At 24.3% G+C, this 16,655-nt stretch overlaps 1 protein-coding gene across 2 annotated transcripts; it reads right to left on the bottom strand.

Moving 5' to 3' along the window:
* Positions 1–1,806: 1,806 nt before the first annotated feature.
* LOC129614694 (phosphatidylinositol 5-phosphate 4-kinase type-2 alpha) lies at positions 1,807–15,927 on the bottom strand. 2 transcript variants are annotated; one of them, XM_055529518.1, is made up of 10 exons: positions 15,793–15,927; positions 9,801–10,016; positions 9,641–9,738; positions 9,140–9,389; positions 8,944–9,074; positions 8,622–8,790; positions 8,395–8,549; positions 8,211–8,308; positions 8,007–8,071; positions 1,807–5,227 (listed from the first exon to the last, which is right to left on the bottom strand). In XM_055529518.1, exons 2-10 carry the CDS (start codon positions 9,936–9,938, stop codon positions 5,111–5,113), a joined length of 1,221 nt encoding a protein of 406 aa, XP_055385493.1. In that variant the 5' UTR covers positions 9,939–10,016; positions 15,793–15,927; the 3' UTR covers positions 1,807–5,110. The 2 variants fall into 2 exon arrangements, with proteins under 2 accessions (XP_055385493.1, XP_055385494.1); XM_055529519.1 differs by lacking the exon at positions 15,793–15,927 and adding an exon at positions 15,633–15,716.
* Between the last annotated feature and the right edge of the window lie 728 nt (positions 15,928–16,655).

Raw genomic sequence — 16,655 nt, 5'->3', positions numbered from 1 at the left:
GAAAACTAATAATCTATTTAGGCAGATGCCTTACTTTTTTGTTTGGTGTTAATGATAACCACAAATTACTATGCTAAAGCTCTAGGTATTACTTTATTTGGAACGAAACGCTACTAAAAAAGAGATTGGAAATAACAACTTTACGTAATCAACATGTATGTATATGTATGGATTCATTTTTGGCCGCGTTTAAATGTCAATTAAAAATTGACAATCATGATTGAGATTAATGAAATTTGAAGAAATTTACGTTTACATTGCAACCAATCACTGTCAGTCTTTCTATATGCACTTTAAATTTAAAAACTTAAAAACTGCCACTTCACTACCAAATGACAAATCACAACAAAGAAAAAACATTTAAACAGCGCTTTTTATTCAAAAACTTTTGTTTACACCATTTTTTATTTTATTCCAGTCAAAAGATTGGCGAAAATAGAACCAATATTTATTTTTTCGTCAGCCAAAAGTTTGATTGAGCTCAACCAAATTGATTGAAATTGTTTACATGGCCTATCAATCTTAATCATGATTGTCAATCTTTGGTCGACAACGCTGACTACAGCATATAAATATTGTAAACAACTGTCATTTAAAATAACTATTCATTAAGGTGTGCGCATGCCTACATCAATTATTTATTTCAAAACAGTGCTGCCTGTACTTATTGTAAAAAAGTGAAACTAATCAAATACACATATTATGGGCCTTTCCCAGTATGTCAAATGCATGCAACTGACGTTAGTCATGAATCCCAAGGCAACATGACGCTAGCGTCATAAATCCCAACATATGTTGCTAACGCAATTGATTGTCATTTTAGTTTTTTTTTTTCGCATGTTTTTAAAGGCTAATGCATAAGTGATTTGTTGATCTTTTTATATTGTCATTTGCTAAATCAAGCGATTGACGTGATTGACATGATCGTCAAATCTTTGACATACTGGGAAAGGGCCTATGTGCGTAATACACAGAGATTTAAGAGCACAAACAAACATACAAATTTTAGTTCTGCAACTGTTTGATTGTTTATTTGTTTTCCTTAGGTTCACATTCAAGCGCGCACACATGCGACTGTATGATCGCATGCAGTAAGCAATCAAACTGATTACAAATTTCATATTTAAAGATTAGTTGCTTAAGTGTACGCGCTATTATTTGCAATTAAACTGTAATTGCAAATCTAAAAACTGCATGCCTGAGAGAGCCGTGATTATAACACAATTCAACAAAAATCTTATGTGGTCAGCACAGAACCGACCGCATTGTGTATGGTCTAGTTAAGTGAAAATGTTACAGAATATTATAAGAATGTCTGTTAAATACTTCTTTTCAATTTTTAAGACATTAGTAAGCTTATAGTTAACATACCTAGAAAAATGTAAATTTGTGCGCTTTATGCTACCCGAAATCCCTGAAATGCTCGCCAGTTAGTTTTAGTAACAACCAGAACTCAAATAACAAATATTAAGAAATTCCATCAATTCGTTCCGTAGATATGGTGAAAAATGTAAGATCGGCCCGCAGATCAGTTTTCGAGCCCTGATCTTTCCAAAAAATTTATATGTTCATTATTTTAGTACGAAGAACTAATTATTTGTTTTCTTATTTTAAGTTTTATGCTGGTTAGAAAACAGACATATATATATGTATGTATGTTACTGGTGCGTTTTTGAAGAAAAAAAGTAAACTTAAAATATCTCACACACAGAATGGAACAGAATTTCAAAACTACAAACATAATTCTTGCAAAGCTTGCAATGCAAGCACACACGACTAGTTTTAATAAAATGCATTTTGAATTCATTTATTAAAAGATATTTTATTAGTAGGCTATTCCAAAAATTAAAATAAAAACAAAAAAAAAATTGTGAACAATACATTGAAGGAAAACAAAATATTATAAAATTTTTTTTTATAATAAATTACATTTGGATTACAATTTTTTTTATTTACAAATTTAATTTTAAATTTTAATAATAAATTTGAATACTGGAGCTACATATATAAAATTGTTGCCCTAAGGACAAAATTTTCTATTATTATTTTATTAAGCAACGCTATACATACATGAGAAACTTACTTGCCTTTTTTTATAATTTTTTTATTACTACATTTATATAGATAAGAATATCCACGTCTTCAAAATTACAGTAATATCATATTTATTCACAATTCAGAAATTGTAACTTACAAGCTCTAACGTTAATTTGATTTATTCAGCAATGGTAAATAAGACAAAATTGATAACTAAATTATTTACTAACAATTCAGCTGGGGAATTATACAAATATATTCTAATATATGTACACATATATGTGTATACAGGGTAATTCAAGTAATAACTTGCTTTCAAGCACTTTATAAGCATTTCAATAACTGTTTGTATGAACCTTAAATTTTTTTCTGAAGGGAAAAAACCTTGGGCAAGTAGAAATTTCGTTAAAATTCGTTGAAACCCTTGTTTCTCAGGGATCGTTGAGATTTTGAAAACTAATTTTAAACAAAAATTTTACCCATTTTTGATGCACTAAACAATGATATGTATATAATTTTGTACTCTTTACTGAATATAAAGCACTCTATATACTGTTGAAAAGAAAGGTATCAGATTTTTCCTGCATATAAATAAATGCTAATAAGTTCGGAACAATTCGAAATAGACTAACCATATAACATTTTAAAAACGAAAAGTCAACCCATTTAACATTTTCCTCTATTTCTCATAATTTTGTCAGTAAAACGTGTTAAATATGTTTAAAAACATGCGAAAAATGCAGATTTCATACATTGAAAATGAGTACATCCGGGCCCATACATTTTTTTGGCGGAAATTGATCGAAGAATCATCCCTTTATTTTATAAAGGGATGATTATAAATATAAAATTATAAATTCAATTTTTACACACTATAAATACAAAATAGAAAACAAAAAACCTAACTTCAAACTATTCAGCAATTGAAATTTTAACGCTGAATAAATTTAATTGACGTTATGTAATTTAGATGTGAATTTGAAGGCAATTAAAGAAAGCATTATTATTAATACAAAATTAGAAAAAATCTTATAAAAAATTAAATTTTATTTAATAAATTTTAAAAAAGGAAAATAAATATTCTCTAATTTAACATTTGCAGCAATACGGTTGTTAAAACACAATTCAGTTTATGAATTGCAATTGCTAAATTGTGTATTTAAAACTGTATTACTGCAATTTTGATATCAGTAATTACATATATATACATATATATGTGTCTTAAAAGTAAAACTCAAATAATTTCTATATAACTTTTACATTCAATTAGTTTATAAGTTATGATACAAGCATAAATAATAAAAAAAAAAAGAAAAAAAAAGCCTATACTATGTACTAATTTTAAATTTTAATAAAAATGTTCCATTATAATTCCAGTTTAAATATACAAAAAAAATCTTTCAAGAAATAATAAGAGTGAAAATAAATTTATGTATACATATATTAATTATCTTATTTTTGACTCCCTGACTTCCAAAATGCTGTAATACGATATTAATGCGCAATTCAGCAATTACCACTTATAAGCTGAATTGTGTATTAATATTGTATTACTGTATTTTAGAAGTTAAAGTTTTTTGTATACATATTGCAAAACCATATGTATGTAATATAGTTTTGCGATAAAAGCATTCAGTCGTCACATTCTCCTCGATTTCCAAAATGCGGTAAAACGGTAGTAACCCATAAGCTGAATTGAATGTTAATACCGTCTTACTGCATTTTAGAAGTAGAGTATATTTGTATGTCATATATGTATGTATGTATATAAGTATGTAGGTATTTTGTGATTTCAAAATTATAACAATACATACTCCGTATGTTATGAATTGTGTATAATTAATATCACGTTACTGCAATTTCGAATTCAATAATAATGTTCTTCAATTTTGAAATTAAAAAATTCAACACTTCGATTAAACAGAATATATATATATAATTCAATGTAAACAATATATATATTATATAAGTTTTCATTTCACTCATCATAGTTATTATATGCAGTTTAGGTATATAATCGAAAAGTTAAAGCTTGCGACATCAAAATTACAATAAAACTGTTATACTATATATACAAATCAGCTTTTAAATATAATTATAGTTAAATTGTGTAAATAGTATACCTATTTCTATTGTATAAATTGTAACAGTAATAAACTGTTATTTCAATGTTAAAGCAAAATTAAGTGCCATCGCAATTAGTTCAATCAATATATCAATATATACATACATACATTTAATTAATATATACATACATACATTTAATCAATATATACATACATTCTGAATTTTATAATAATACATAATTAACCGGTAATTTTTTCGATTATAGCCCAATATTTCTAGGTATGTTTATATAACTTGTCTGCAAAATTGCAGTAATATGGTGCCAATTAATATAATTCAGTTTAATGTTGTAAATATTACTGATTTGTGTATTACTGCAATTTGGAAGTTAGGCATATTTTTGGGTGTTATTTTGTATATTATCTTTTTAATTTTAAAGTTTTATATTTTAATTGGTTTTTTAATTGGTTGTTATTTATTATACAAATATTTTACTTATTGCAAGTTTTTCTTCTTTTATTTTTTTTTCTGTTTTACTCCATTTTATTTTTTTGTTTTTATATGATATACGAATGATTAAATACGATTATATTAGAAACATTAAATAATTCATTTTCAGTTTTACACATATTATATAATTTGTTTAATAGTAAATATATAAATATTTATTAGGAGAGGGGAGGGAGGGAGAGGAGAATAAATTGAAAAATGCATTAAATTTTAAGGTTATGTGATACTTTCATTCAGCTCATCTTATTTATAAAAAGTAGTAAAAGTTGAATTGCGTGCATCACAAACGTTATTTAAATGTATTTATATAAGGTTATCCATTTGTAATCAATGAATTTTTGAATTTATTCAAATATATATATATATATATATATGAATATTACGCACAAGAGTACATAAAATATTCAATATATATATGTGAATATGTGTACATAATATATTTATATATTTAGGTATTATATATTTATGGTATATATAGTATATTAAGAATTTAAAATTATTCGATAGCTTTATCCATAAATTCAATAAAACGTTTTGCATATTGTTCTGGATCACATGTTGAAATACCATCTACATTACTGCCATATTTAACGGTTTTAGCTGCTTTGGCAGCCTATTAATGTTTGTTGTATAAGAGAAAAAAAAAATGAAAAAAGAAAAGAAAAAACAATTATATTTAAAAATTAAATAATTTATCATTTATTATGCAATTTTTTTAATAATTTTAAAACAATATATTATTATTTCAGACTTTAAATCGCAATAATTCAATTAATAAAAAAAAATCAGCTCGTTTTAATTGTGATTACTGAATTGTGTGTGTATTAATACGATATGATTGCGATTTTGAAGGTGCCTCTGTATTATGCTCTTCTTTAACGTATGTATACATATACTATGTACATAAGTAATAATGATGTAATAATACAAAATGGTAAAAATCAGGTTAAGAAATGTATTTATATATTGTTTTTTTGCATTAATTTTAAGTACATACGATTCACATTGTATTATTTTTCATTATAATTACAGTCCTGTTGTATTTTGTGATTATTATTTAATGACACTTTATGCTATGAATGTAAACAAAACAAATTTAAATGCATGCAAAAGAAAATCTTCCCTTCTTTTTTATCCTGTTGATACTGTATAATGAATATGTACCGACATATATACATACAAACGCTTATTTGAAATGATTTTAAGACAAAACAGAGAATGTGAATATAAGGACAAAAAATTCAAAGAGAATGTATTAAAACCCATAAAATATCTAAAATAAAGTAAAATGTACTTAATAAATATTAAAAAAATCCTAAAACTTTGATTAATTTATTAAAATTATATGAAAATGAGCTGGATGTTTAGCTAATTTATATTAATAGAAACAAAATAAAACAAATACAAAAGTTAAAGAAATCTCCCGACTTCAAAATTGCTTTTATACTGCAATAATTACACTTTTTAAGCTGAATTGTTTATTTAATTATTGCAATTTTGAAATAACAGTACATATATACAAATATTATTAATTGCAAAAACTTTAATATACATTTAAAAAAGAAAGTCCCGTATGCCCATAATTTGAAAGTTCGTTTTTGGTACTTATAGATTTTACCTTATAATAATAGTACATTAGTATTGAGAGTTATGATCACAAAAATAACATTCATTTTCGGAAATCGAAATTTAATTTGTTCAAATGAGATATATCTAGATATGAAGTAAACCCAAAACAAAAAATAAGAAAAGGGTGGAAGGTGACGGGTAGGGGGAGACGGAATTCCAAACAAATCTTTCATTTTGTAATAAAATTATTTCAAACCTTAAAATTTTTGTTTTGATGCCGAAAATTCCTAAAAGTTTTTAAGTTTTTAAAATGTCTGCGGAGAAATTTCAATATATTACGCAAACCCTAGAATATAAAAAAAACAAAAGAGGAAAAGGTATACAATATGCATATACATATGTATGCACAGAGTTGATGTGACTTCAAAAATATAGGAATACTCGTAAACACTTAATCTGATTTTTTAATTCTCCAAAACCACTCTTAGACATTCGAAATCCCCTTCCCCGTGTCAGAGGATAAAAATATTTCTTTCCCAAAAAACTTTTAGAGTTTGGCCCCACAAGATTTTAACACCAGTTAAATGCAGACAACACTCTGTATATTACATATATAAAACAAAAATTGAAATAAAAAAAATATATAAAATAAAGACAAATTTATTAATAATAAAACAGCAGAAAGAAAAAAATGAAAGAAAAACAAAAATAAATAAAATTAAGCTTCAACAAACAAAAAAAATAAACAATAAACAACAAGGAACATGTCAAAATAATATTTACTGTCTCTTTTCTTACCATCAAATCAAGAGGAAATCTTAACGCTGTTTCTAAAGAATTTTTCATAGGACTAATTGAAGTAACATCAACTTGACGATTACTATTTGAACTCTTTTGAGTATAATACTGGAAAAATGTCTGTAACTGTGTTTTTTGCCCCCGTATGCAAATATATATGCACCACATATGCATATTGTAAATTTTGCATTATTTTTTATATATATAATAAAAAATAACATAAAATGTCGTCGAATTATTTAAATAAAAGAAAATTAAATAAATAAAAAAATAAGTAATTAAAAAAAAAGAAAAGAAACCCCTAATATGTACCGTGACTTCAAATTTGCAATTAATGTCCCGCAACTTCAAAATTGCAATAATATTGTAATACTATATCATTTACCAATTATAACTCATAAGCAGAATTGCTTTTAATTAATTATCAATTTCAAATAAAATTAAAATGAATTTTAAAAGTAAGGTTAAACTAGAAAAAAAATATCATGTAAATTAAAATCTGGGACAAAATTTATACACAGATCATAAAGATCTAAAATCAAATCTTGCAACTGCATGCAATTGTTGAAAATTACACCAATGGTCTTTATTTATACTAATCTACTAATTTGTATGTTAATATGAAATTTGAAGTTTAAAATTAATATAAATCTTAATGCATAATGTATATATCATATAACTATTATAATAAAAATAAACATAATATTATGTGGCTCTTTATGTTATTTTTTGTGTTATAGTAGTGTAGTTTTAGAAAATTTATAATTGAGATCAATAGCCTTGTTATTTTAATTCTCTCACTTTTTCACCTTTTTCTTTAGTAACTTTCAAATCAGAAATCTTATTTTTAGAAAATGTGGGTTACATAATTAGAAAAAGTTTTTCTCACTTGAAAATTACATATTACAAATAAGATGCAAAATCATTTGCTTTTGATTCGGTGATTAAAAAAGTCCTTCACAATCAAGGTAGGAGCAAAATTGAAAAATGTCTATATAATATAAATTTAATTAGTATATATTTACCTGTTTTTTAACACCATATTGTGTGAGAACATCTATTATAGCCATAAAATAAATTTCTCTTCGATCTTTAAATTAGATGAAAAAAAAACAAGAAAAAACAAATAATCAATTTAAAGTAAAATGTCATACAAACGTTTCCTATAAAATAAATTAAAAGTGCTCTACATATATACTATTATTAACAAGAAAAAAAATTGTGTATACCTTCTACGCTTGTAAGAGCATATATATCAATTTCATGTATAATTTCATTGTACTGGCCTGTACATCTGGGTGAATCAGGTGGTGTATTATAGGTCCACCTATATTACAAACATTCAACAATATAAAAATAACTATACAATAAATACAAAAATAACCATATATGTATAACATAATATTTAATTACCGTTCGCCACTATCACATTCCTCGCTTTCACTGTTTTCACTTCTACCAGCTGCTTCTCGCGCACTTTCACTTTGTGCGGCTTCTTCTTCAGCACGAACACAATCATGTATACCGACTAGTAATGAATAATCCATAATATGAAGTTTTGTTAAGAACTAAAATAAGAAATTTATTCAAATCTAATGTTTTTAATTTATTCAAAAGTTTTTCTTATATTTTAAACTTACATTAACATCATTATTGAGCATTTCAAATAATTTCTGTTTTGATTCTTCTCCAATAACAATTTTAATTTTCTGTTTAATAAAATCATTATCTTTGTATGTTGGCAATGGTTTTTCTAATTCTTTTTCAGATGCCTCTCGATCAACTGTGCTTCCTTTTAAATCAAATTTTCTTTTTTATATTTGAAAGATAAAAAGAGAAAATAACACGGGATTCAATTTCTGAATAATATTTCATGTGTAATATGAATTTTATATTAAAAATATTTAAAAAATTAATAATTAAAAAATTTCTTAAGTAGGTAAATTATTCATGTTTTCTTACCTATGAACACTAAGATGTGAACTAAATACATTTCTCATTACAACAAAGTAATATTGTACACTTTCAACTGTTAATCTATACATTCCTAAATATTGTGGTAATAAAGTTTTCCCATGTCGTTCTACAATATACTGCAAAACGAAAAATTAGCTTTTAGAAAAAAATGGTTAAATAAAATTGATTAAAAAGAACTTACTGGATGATAATGTTTTAAGAAAGCATGCATTCTTTCAATTTCTTCGGATGTTAAACTTTTTATAATAAAAAATTTATCATAACTCTCATAAAATTGAGCACCCGATTTACCAGAAGAATCAATTAATATTGGTTGTGACCTTGTTAATGATTCCCTATAATCAACATCATCAACTCCGAATCGTTCACGTAAATTCCGGAACACTAATGGACAATATTCTTTAACTTTAAAATGTGATGGCATATTTTCCCTAAAAAGATATTAACAAAAATTCACTTTGGTTTCATGTTTTTGCAATGTTTTAATCCTTGGGTCAAAATATTGTCTTTACATTGTACATACATATGTAGCTAAAAATTAATCAATTTATTGCAATAACCATATAATCCAGATCTTATTACGCAGACATATGTATGTAAGTATGTAGGTATTTAAAAAGAAATAATCGGAAAAATTTCATATTTAATTAAAGATTTGAACAATTTTAGGGGCTCTACTTACTTATTGAATAAATGATTGTCAACTTTAATTTTTGAATATGCCCGAAAATCATCCGGCAGTAACATAACTGGTATGTTAACATGACTTAGTTCATTTATCTAAAAATTAAATACATATATAAAAATGTGACGGATTCTTGTTTTTTAATTTTGCAACTTGCCGTATGATTTATACCCCACATAAATACGCTTAATATTGGTTCATTGGCTCTAAATAGTTTAACTTTTTGATGTTTTACACGAAAATGTTTCTTTTTTAATATTCGTGGTCCTGATCCAGTTGATGATTTCTTCTCCATTTTATTTTATAAAAGTGCTCTTATTTTTTTTCGTCACGTTTTGACTTTGATTTTTTACTTTCCTCTGCTTATTGATTCCTTTAAATATTTAAATCAATAATAGTTTTTTCAATTAATTGATTGTATTTTTAATTTAATTTAGTTTAAAATAGTTAACGTATTTTATGGACGTAAAAAAGAACTAATAAGAATGATTTGCATAAAACAATACTGATCATGTGTCATATACATACATAACTGACAAATGGATTATGGTAGGTGCCATTTAACCTTTTTTTAAATTTCATTAATTTCTTTGTAAATTTATATGTGTAAGAAAGGTGAATTACGATATAAAACTAGGGTGAATAAATATATGTATATAAAACATGGTGAATAAAGATATGTAAACAAAAACATTATGATTTAACTGCATATTGCTTATGTCAAAACTCAACATGTTCATAAAGTACAAATCGCGTGATTTCTAAAGTTAGTAAATGTCACGGTAAAATAGATTTTTATTAAATTTCGAACAGTATCGAACAGTAATATAGTAATATAAAAAATTTCAAAATATTGTTAATTTTTCACATACACATACTTAAAAAAACGTATAAAATTAAAATCTAAAACGCAAAATCGAAATAGTTTTGAAAAGCGCACGTCCAAGTTTACACATTGCAGTTAATGAAAAGGACAAGATAAATGAAATACTAGGCCTGTTTGATATAAGAAGGTTTTTGCATGTAAAAGATTTTATTTTTGAAAACAAAATTTTTCATCAACAATAAAAACTTTTCAATTAAAAATAAAATAAAATAACCAAAATGGGGCTTACAAATGGTTTTTTCTAAGTTTCACAATTTTATAATCCAAAAACAAAATTTTCGGCTTTTCGTATAACAAAAAAATATTTATTTATGTTTGATAGATACTTTGAAATTTGACGTTATCGTATTCTAATAAGGTTTTAAAAGTTTTTTCAAGTTTTCCGTCTGGTTTTTTTTTTTTATAAATAAAATTTTTTTTCTTTTGAGAGAAAATTTCTCATTATTTTCCTTTTTACGAGTTTTTCTAAGTTTTATTTCAGACAGGCCTTAGTGTACATACCTTATTTACATTTGTAAGTCATTATATCTCAAAAGTTATGATCAAAATACGCTTTTGGATGCTTAAAAAAACTTTAATTGCAAAAATTTATTAATAATATTATGACTGTCTTTTAAAAACTTTGGAAATGTACTAAGTTTTTGGAAAAAAACAACTATGCATTTCATCACCAATATCAGAATTCAAAAGTATTTTTAAAAATTCCATATCTATCTAAAAAATTGAAAAAAAATATCAAAAAATTTATTTTTTTTTTTTTTTGAAGACTAAATACAAATTACAATATATTGGCAATAGTATTAACTCATTAATATAAAAAAAAAGATAAAAAAAATATACAATATCAAATCAGAAAAGTTTATGTTATCAGTTTAGAGTAAAAAATTGAAATTAATGAAAGTTATCAATAAACATAAAATTTGACTTATATATACATACATATATATATTTATATATATGCATATAGCATATCTTATAATAACCAATAAATTAAAGTTTGTGGGTAGATATTTTTCTATATTTATTTATATATATGTATATGTATTATTGATATGTAAATTATATGATAAAAGGAAGGTAAAAGCAGTTCATATAATATCAAAATTTGCTGGTTTGCATAAAATATTCTCTTGAAATACATGTTTATCTGTTAGAACTAGACTAACAACACATTCAAAGCCAATCACTTGTTTTGATCTATTTTTTGTATTAAAAGTGAATTATTTTATATTTTTTTGAGCTCAGGACATATTAATCCTAAACCATAATGCATTCTACGCCACATTTGTCATGTATCCGCTTGATTTTTTTTGATCATTTTTCGATTTTAAATAGGTCCGTGAATTTCGTTTGAAAGAAAATACACCCAATTCTGTTTTTACACGAATTTTAAATAACACGAGTAAACACCAAAAAATATTTTTATTTTTACACGACATAATTTGAAATAACATGAATACAAAAAACAATTTTTTTCTACTTAAAATAAGCCTGGTATTCTGGTTGAACCAGAAGTAACAGCAGCTGTTATTATGATTACTAAACGAAAATAATATACAATTGAACTGTTTCCAGTGATGGCAGTGAATTTGTGGTCTTTCGCAAATGTATGCGTTTATTATCAGACAGTGGCAATAAATAAAATTGTTTAATGTTTAAATTTTTCTTATGGTTTTACTCAATTTCTTATGGTTCTTATGGTTGAGTTTTTTCTTTTTTATCAATGAATTTCTCATATATGTACATATTTTTTTCTAAAATCTAAATTTTATTTTATTTAATTTAATGAATTAAAACGAAAATAAATTCTTAAAATAACTACAACGAAAATTTATTTTTTATATAATTTAGTGTATTTTCAACTTGCTTTTTGAGGTCTAGAACAAATCTATTATTTTTGTATATTCCCTTTTAAAAAGAGAAATAGGTGTATATGCATATAAACGGAAAGTTATTTTTGAAAATGCAAAACTGCAAAAGGAAGATGAATAAAAAAAATCCTTACACATCTAATCATAACGTACATGCCTAGATATTCAATCATAACATTAATTGTATTTTTTAAGTTGATAACATTGCTAATTTTTGATTTAATCAGCTTTATAAAAACACGAGTAAGCCAAAAATGTAAATTTGTTTTTACAATATTGGCTTTTTTTTTTGTAGACCAGTTATGAATTACAATTTGTCGAAGTCTATATTTTAGTTGTAAGTTACGAACAAAGTTTTTAATTAGAAACAAAAAAAACAATTCGTAATGAGAACAAACACAAGAACCTACATACATTAATTCTTGTTGTGAAATAATTATTGTTGAATGATATTTTTTGTTATGATCTACGTATTGAAATATTTTGATTAGTACGAGAATAGAAATTTGTGAATGAATTGTGTAATTTTTTTGAATTTCAAAAATTCGAATGCACCTATATTTTGCTTTGAAATAATCTTTAATTTAATAAAATAATTTTCAAGAACTGTCATTGAGAGCATTTATTAAAAAAAGGCCTGCGGAATAAAAAACATTCTTAAATATTGGGAATATTTTTCGGATATGGTTTCCCTAACATTGAAAGTCATTATAAAATATTTTTGAATGAAGCAAGCAAGGATTTATAAAATGATGTTAAAGCTATTCTGTTTTTTTTTATTAATTTTTAGAAGGCATCTTGTACAAGATAAGTACATAATATGTACATATATGTATGTAGAATATTTAGGTTAAGGTACCTAAATATCAATCATATATCACCTGCCAATATAAATAATATAACTTCTATATGTAAATTAAATAAAAAAAATCACATTAAAAAACAAAATTAATTACGAATAATCTGCAATAAATTGTGGTTAAAGGGAAAGGGGGTTATTAACTACAGCATCAATCATCAAAAAAAAAAAAATGTTTTTTTCATAGAAAGTTTAAGAAGGTGAACAGGCAGCATATATGTATGTGCATATACATGTAGATAAATTTAAATCTCGGTTCATTCTCTATAATTATGTAGGTTACTTATGTAGGCCACAACAATGTTCTATAAAAAAACAAAAATTTTTTTTTTGCTCCTCCGTTTTTTCACTTAAATTGTGTTAAAACTTTTTAATATTGTGAAATAATATAGATGAAAGTTAATAGATAGAACATCTAGGAATAGTAGTTAGATATATAATATCTACCTATCTATATAATATGGTCAATTTATAAAGTGAATTTATAGTTTGTAGGGAAGAGATGTAGAAAGAAAATATCATAAATGAGAAAAATAAATCCTTGTGTTCTAAAATCGATATATGTAGTAATAAATACAAATTTTTATTCAAATTAAAACTAAATATGTATTGTTAATTTCTTAAATGTAATACCTTCATACATATTTCAAAATTATTACTGAACTTAATTGATCTGAAAAGTATATAATATGAGCTGAATACTATGTACATTTAAATTTTCCTCATTTATCCTAATTTTTTTTAAAGTTAATCCCTAAATTTAAGTTTTAATTGTCAATTAATACAAATTTTTAATTTAGAAATCCTTGAATTCCAATAATACCGTAAAGCAATATGTTGCTAAACTGAGTGTTCAATCATTTTTATTTATAAACTTAATCAAAGTTATAACTTTGATTCAGAATATATGTAAATGTTTACTTTGATAGTTGAATTATTCTTAATCAAACAAAAAACATTAAAAAACCCGAATTTTCTGTTTTGTGTTTTTAAATTTCTATCTAGATGGGTGTTTTACAGCAAGAAAAATAGTAAATATAGGGCAGGTACGCACGTACCTATTTTATCATCTCCATAATTTTTATCTCTCATTATCATGTACATAGACTAACAAATTCGTGAGTCAATGTACATGTAATTTATAACTTTGAGATATGGTAAAAAAAAAAACGAATTTCGACCACCTATCATTTACCTCAGCCAAGCTAATAATTCTAAATTAATTTTTACGTTGGCTTAGGTAAATTAATAATTTGCTATTAATTTGCGAAATTTCAAAAGGCAATAAGTATGGGTTGAATATGAATATATATATTATATACATATATATACGAAACTGCAGAATAATTGACTGTATAAATGCTAATTTTAAACAAGTAATTTCTATAATATTGTTTGACCAATGTAACTTTATTTGCGTTTTAAGGCTCCCAGTGTAGAGATGATATGTATATATGTTGGAGTTACTGTAGTTAATAATTTATTTTTGTCAATTTGATTTTGGGGCAATTGCAAAATTTATTCTCAACTCTTTTTTTTATTTAAAGGGAGTAAATTTTTACTGCACACTTTTTTTCTTTTTTATTGATTAAACATCAAAATGAAGAGTGTCATCAGAAATAAATTAGCGCATATTTTTTTTGTTTTTTTTTTTTGTAAGTAGGTAGGAACTATGAGTCTAATGTTTTTTCAATTTTTTATATTTTTATTTGCATAACATATATATATATAGCATAACATACAAGTATATTATTTTGTTATATACTCGGTTTATTTTCAACACAACACGCTAAGTCACTATTTTTTGTTTATTATTGGAAATAAATTAAATATATGTGCGTTAAATTTTTTCAAGACTTTAAGCTAAAGTACTGCAGTGTCGGATGTTTCATTATTTTCATAAGCACTTAAAAGTTTAAATTCTTACTTTAAATTTAATACGTTTTACCTACCAACCTAAAATTCAAACGCATTTTTACTCCAAAGTAATTTTTTTTTATTTAGCGGGTTCTGGGGACTATTGCAATTATATTTATTGTAAGGTGTATGATTTTAAAACGTAAAAAAAAAGTCTGCGTTATTCGAAAAATGAAAAAGCACTTTTCTCCAGGATTGCAATTCTTTTCTTCTTCCTCTTTTATAACACCACCAATAACTTTTTATTATTCTTATGAAATTGTTTTTATTATTTTTTGCAAAAACATTTTAACATTAGAAACTCAATTTTAATCTTATCTAATTTTTATAAATTTTAATTAAAATGGGAACCTCTTTTGAAAATTTACACGAATTGAAAAGGTTTTCGAGTTGAAAATTTTTGTTTTAAAAAATATTTTTTGTTTTGTGTACCCAAAATACACAAAATGTACCTACCTATAATATTTTTTAAATAGGCACCGACTAGGTATATACACACATAATATATACATACACATACTATAGTTATATTAATATATATATATATATATAATATTTTTTTTTATTATTTTTTAAGTAAAAATATTAAATTTTTGGTTTTTTTTTATTTATTTACCTTATTTATTATTTTATTAAAATTTTAATTAAAAATTAAAAAAGTATATTTCTTCTTTTTTTTCTTTTTTTGTGTATTATTATTTTTTTTTCAAACCACCAATATAATATGAAAAACACATTGACATTTTATTCCTTTTGCATATGACAGAAAATAATATGAGCACCATAATCAGTGTTACCAAAAGTGAAGATTTATCTTCAAAATGATGATTTTTTGGTTATATTTTTGTAGAAAATTTCAAAATAAAATTTTTAAATTTTACGTACAAAAATATCTTTAAAATTAAAGTTTAAAAGTTTTAAGGTAACTACTGACGTTTTTTAAAATTGGAATTTTTTGCACCTTTTTACCTTTTTTCCAAAGTTTACAAGAAAATATTTTGACCAATTTACTAGGAAACGCATGCTAACGCTACTTCATGACAAAAAATTTTTGATATTTTCTGCTATAATTTATTCTTGCAAAACTAAAAATTACATGTCTGTCTGTTCCTAACGCGATTTAAAAATATTTAGTTTCCTAATAGAACGTCGAAATTTTTGATTTACATAATCCAGAATTGATAGTTATTTATGTTGAAATGAAAATTTTTTCTTTTTACCCAATTATTGTTTGCATATACGATAAAATCATGGTATTTAATTTGAGTCTGTTGAAAAATCTATATGTAAACTCTACTCTTATCAGATTTAATGCCAGATTTTTCATAGTAAAATAGGGAGCATTAATTTTTTGGGAAAGTTTTGAACAGCGGTCAGCAATATCATATATTTTTCAGTCTGACAAGCAATATTAATTACAGTTTATTGTAGTTTTAATCTTAAATTTTTAAATAACAGCAAATAAAATTTTGGCCAAAT

Source organism: Condylostylus longicornis, unplaced genomic scaffold, assembly GCF_029603195.1.
Source record: "Condylostylus longicornis isolate FDR11 unplaced genomic scaffold, ASM2960319v2 ptg000116l, whole genome shotgun sequence".
NCBI classification, from domain to species: domain Eukaryota; kingdom Metazoa; phylum Arthropoda; class Insecta; order Diptera; family Dolichopodidae; genus Condylostylus; species Condylostylus longicornis.
The sequence above is the reverse complement of the archived record's forward strand: the minus strand, read 5'-3'. Positions and strand labels throughout refer to the sequence as shown.